The sequence below is a fragment of the Montipora foliosa genome, unplaced genomic scaffold (genome assembly GCF_036669935.1).
Source record: "Montipora foliosa isolate CH-2021 unplaced genomic scaffold, ASM3666993v2 scaffold_381, whole genome shotgun sequence".
NCBI lineage: Eukaryota > Metazoa > Cnidaria > Anthozoa > Scleractinia > Acroporidae > Montipora > Montipora foliosa.
The window spans coordinates 7501-12500 of NW_027179681.1; the positions used below are offsets into that span (position 1 = coordinate 7501).

A 5000-nucleotide genomic window follows, 5' to 3' on the forward strand; every position below is an offset into this window, starting at 1 on the left:
CGTCTCGGGTTTGCATAAAGGCGGCGAAATACGAGATACAAAAACCCTCAACTTGTCGCACAACATTGTTGCGTTGCAAGTTTTGATCGATGTTTCGCGTTTTTCACCTTGCATGATCAACTTGCCCCGCAACAAAAACATTTGTCGCAGGTTGAAGAAATGCAGCGCGCTGATTGGTTGATTTGCTAGTACACGAGCACATTTGTTGCGCGACAAGTTGTGAGCTTGATGAAAAACAAGCAACAAAGCCAAAATTTGTTGCTCAGAGTAGACCCGCGCTCTACTTTTCGCAACAACTCTCTTCAACCCGCAACAAATGTGTTTGTTGCGCCACAAGATGATCATGCAAGGTGAAAAACGGGAAACAGCGACCCAAACTTGCAACGAAACAATGTTGACGCACCAAGTTGAGTGTTTTTGTATCTCGTATTTAGCCGCCTTAACTGTCGAGAATTCTCCCAACTCCCCCGAGTGTTAAGATGAGCCTATTTGAAACACGGAAAACGTCCTCGATTGCTCAAATGATCCAGGACGTGAACAATGGATGAAATCAGTGATCGGAAAATCAATCAATCAATCAATCAATCGATGGCAATTAATCGATATTGATATTCGATAACCAATAGATGCCAAAAAAATTTGTGATGATTGATTTTCATCGATTATCAAGTTTTATCGCTTATCAATACCAATCCATCAATTAATAGAGGGTGTAAACTGTAGGTTGCAGGTTGCCCAGTTAAAGTTGCAGGTCACGGTTTCACCATAGCTGAAACAACCCAAAACTTTACTAATGCTAACATTAGGCCTAAAAAACAATGTTAGCCTAAGGTTAGCATTTTTGTAAAGGTTTGGGTTGTTTCAGTTATTATAGTAAAACAATGGCCTCCAACCCTAACCTGCAACCTGCAACCTGCACTTTACACCCTCTGGATCAATTAACTGACATCGATTGTGAACACTGAATTGGCAATACGGACTGTTCTCGAGAATTCATTCTTACGCTCCTAAGGTAACTCAGGCTATTTACTATAACACTAAACGCTGCACTAAAATATTATTAGCATAAGGGTAATATATCATCTTGGTGCGATGTATAAACGGGTTGAAAAAGTAAGAAAAAGAAATTCACATAAACAGCATCTGAAAACGAAACAAGCCAAAGGAACGAGGAACGACTATCGCTAGAACGAGGTGTGTAGCGGGTGTTGTTGACTTGTGGAAACCAAACAAGCAATCGAGTGAACAGCTTCGATTTATCTCAAACATTCAAACTAATGCACGTACGTGAGATGCTTACAGTTTTTTATTGCCAATCGAAGGCAATCGATGATTCGCGGCCACTTTTGTGTGATTATCGATTGGCCAATGCGAATCGATGTAAATTAACTAACAGGAGATCTATTGGTATCGATTGATCGATTGATTTTCCGATCATCGATTTCATCGATTGTTCACGTCCTGATGATCATAGACTGGTCTTCCCGGAGTGTACCGCAGTTTTCTTTTTTCTTTTTGCTACGAATAACATAGTTGCCTCCAGCATCATCAGAATACCAGCTCTAACTTTTGAAACGAGGTTTTGTTTTGCATTATGCAAAACCGTGAAGAATTCCATCGTTTCGGGGGCAGTTTAAAGTGAGCAAATGCTACTGTATGAGGAGACGAGTGTTTTGCCGTACCGCTGGAAGGAAGAACTAACTGAAGCAGTCATAACCATAAAATTAACAATGCTGTGGACTTTTTAGGTTGACGTAACCTCTTAATGCAACGGATGTAGACGGGAAAGAACAATCCTCCACGGCATCTTCTCAGATTGAAAATCTTTCTCCTTCATGATGTGGCTAGTTAGGCCAAAGTTGTCTCTCATTAGCACCCTTGATATTAAATCCCAAGTTCTTCAGTCTCCATTTTACCAATTTTTCTGCACGATGATGCTAAAAGATAGCCTTTAGCATTATTATGCAGAAAAAGTCTGTTAGGACATTCAAATAAAAAAAAATGCCTTTTGAGAAAATGCCTTTTGATAATGAATTTAATTCTTCTGATATTTCGCGGTTAGTTTCATCAGCAAGTGAAAGGTTACTACGTAACATTGTTACCAAGTTTGCGTATATACAATTGACTGGAGGTAGAAGCAATAAATACAAGTGTTTTAGGAGTATTGTTAGTTAATAACTCACAGCTTTGTCGTGGTTGTTGGAATGTTGTTCAACAGATGAGCTGAATATTTCCCTGTGCAGCGAAAGATGTTCTCAAATTGAAACCACCAATGTCTAGTGCCGCGGCAGTCACACAAATTCACACAAACGGGAAAATCTGTGAAAGATAATTCAAGCTTTGTGAAATAGTAAAGAAATAGCCCAGCCTTTATGGGATTTGATTTAAATTTCACACTTCGGAAAATATAGTTTATGCATTAAAGACGATTAAAGACTTGAGTCGATTCAAACCAGTTTCAACACTTTCAAGAGACCTTGTTATTAGAAGGATTGACACTACAACACTTTATCACGTAACACCAATGTTATGATACCATGTGAAACATCATTTATTGCTAAACAAGATACAGTCATTTTTGTGACATAAGAAGTTATTATGACAACAGGAAATCCTCGCAAGAACATCCTATATTTTGGCTTTAGTTGCTCATATCTGAAGAACGAACTCAGTGACCCCAATTTTTTATTGCACAAAAGTGATCAGCAGGTCAAGATGAAACTCTCTGCAAAATTTAAAAAAATTCTGTGGACCGGATTTAGAGCTACCTTAAATTTTCAATTAATTAAGATGGCTCTGAATTCCGCTCCACAGAATTTTTTAAACTTTGCAGAACGTTTTATTGTGGCATGCTGATTACATTTCAGAAATTAAAAATGGGGGTTACCTAAGTCGTTTTTGAAATATGAGCAACTAAAGCCAAAATATGGGGTGTTTTTGCTGGGATTTGCTGTTGCCATGGTAACGTTTTACGTCACAAAAATGACCGAATCTTTTTCAGCAATAATTGGTGTTTGACATGGTTCCATAACATTGCTGTTAAGTGATAAAGTGCTGTAGTGTCAATCATTTTAATAAGATAGTTTTTCAAGTGTTAAAACTGGTTTGAGCCACCTGAAGTGGCCAAATTACTTTATAAGATTATATTCTGGGAAGGTTTTTGGTGTTTCATGTTTGGGCGCTCTTGTCTCAAAAGAAAGTGAGCTGTAATTCGTACGTGTGCGAATGAAGCATCTGATTATAAACAAAAGGAAATCGGAATAAAACAAAGTGTACTAACGACAAAAGAGGATTCAGTTCCACTCGGAAGAATAATGGTTTGCGTAGAGCTGTAAACTACTGATAAGGGGTAATAATGTTACGAAAAAATTATTTTAGACTTGAAAATTAATTCATCGCTTTATTGCTACAGCTTTTTTTCGTGTGATGATGAAGTAACCACATTTGGAGGGAAATAAGGTCAGTATAATCTCACCTATAAGAGAAACGTAAAACGTCTTTGATTCGGTGCCAACTTCATTGGTAGCGACGCAACTATAGTTACCATCATGGTTGAGTTTGCTCCACACTATTATTCCCTTCCGAGAAGCCAAGGTTGTAGTTGAGTTCATCAATGATATGTTGATCGGGGGCGTCCCTTCAGACGAGCACCACACATAATGCTCTGAGACTGTTCGAACCATTTGTAAAGGAATTATTACCCTTGGTTTAGCTGCAATAAAAGACGATGTGCAAATTTTAGCCATCAGTTAACTATAGCACATTGTAAACGAACCTCAGAACCTTTAAAATAGTTACTTTGCTATAAGACCATCTCCAGAATTCTTACACGTTTTTACACTGTGACGAAGAAAGTGTAACAGTCCCTATTCACTTTGTAAAATACTACTTTATTACTACCTAAATTTCATTTCAGCCCTTAACCACATGGAGTCACGGAAACGTTCCTGGCTTTCAAAGCCGATCACAAGGGATACATGGGATGGTGATCTACTCTCGTCTTCTGTTACTTTGCCAAAGTGGGTTTGGAAACCAATTCAGTTCGCAAAAATGAAATGCAACAAGGGATGAATTTGTTCGAAGATGCTATAGAAAAGAAAACAAGTTTAAAACTTTTGAAAAGTGCCTAGATTGATGTAAAATAATGTTATTTTAACTTGAATGTTCCTCACAAAAAGGAACCAAAAAGGGTTATAATGTTTCCAGCCACAGGTCCAAGACTTTAATCCAACGGTGCCAATAATCGACCAACTTCATTGGAAAACGAATTTCCCATATCTGAATATGTCATCATAGTTTGTTCTTCATATCCCAGTCAAATTTGCGAGTCCAGCGGACAGAGTCGTACTCTTCTGTTGAGACAAACCTATGTTATGCCCAACATTTGCTTTTGGTTGGTTCTGCGGTAAACAGGAAAGCTTTTAGATTTGAATTTAAGGGTAAGACCATGATGAAAATGATACGTTCTCAGTACAACTGTGATAATAATGAGGAATTGTTTTTGGAATTACCTCTTCTTGCTCTAGAAGTATAAACTGCTTTAAAGCTTGCAACGCCAGTTGCAACTACCAACATGTAGCGTCCACTCGATTGTATGGAGAAATGACTCTTGTTTTCAGTGAAGTGCCCAAGCAACGTTTGAGACTCGTTCCTTCCATCATAGACTTTTACCGAACTGATGTTCGAGCCAGGTTGGTTCACGATATTAAGGGTAGTAAAGTTTAAACGTATATTGTGATGAGGTGGTACTTCGATATGCCAGATGCAAGTATTTTCTATGACGAATGAGGAACTCAAATTGATTGCACCACTTGAGCCAATGACCATGAAGGAGCATGGTTCGGATGAAGCTACCCCTGTAAATATACAGGAAAATCACAAATGTCACGTAAATTTTAAGGCTTTCACGTGTGTGTCTTGTGTGTTTTCTCCCTTACTAATACAATAGAGATTTACACTGTTTACACTAATGATATATCATATGGAAAGCACCATATAAT

General features: G+C 38.1%; 1 protein-coding gene across 1 annotated transcript in view; it reads right to left on the reverse strand.

Annotated features, from left to right (window-relative positions):
- Positions 1 to 2143: 2143 nt before the first annotated feature.
- LOC137987696 (uncharacterized) overlaps positions 2144 to 5000 on the reverse strand; it is a 10323-nt gene continuing 7466 nt past the window's right edge. The window contains exons 2-4 of the mRNA XM_068833765.1: positions 4512 to 4856; positions 3476 to 3712; positions 2144 to 2319 (exon numbers count right to left, since the gene is read on the reverse strand). Coding sequence (XP_068689866.1) covers positions 2180 to 2319; positions 3476 to 3712; positions 4512 to 4856 — 722 coding nt within the window. The 3' untranslated portion in view covers positions 2144 to 2179. The remainder of the gene's footprint in view (positions 2320 to 3475; positions 3713 to 4511; positions 4857 to 5000) is intronic.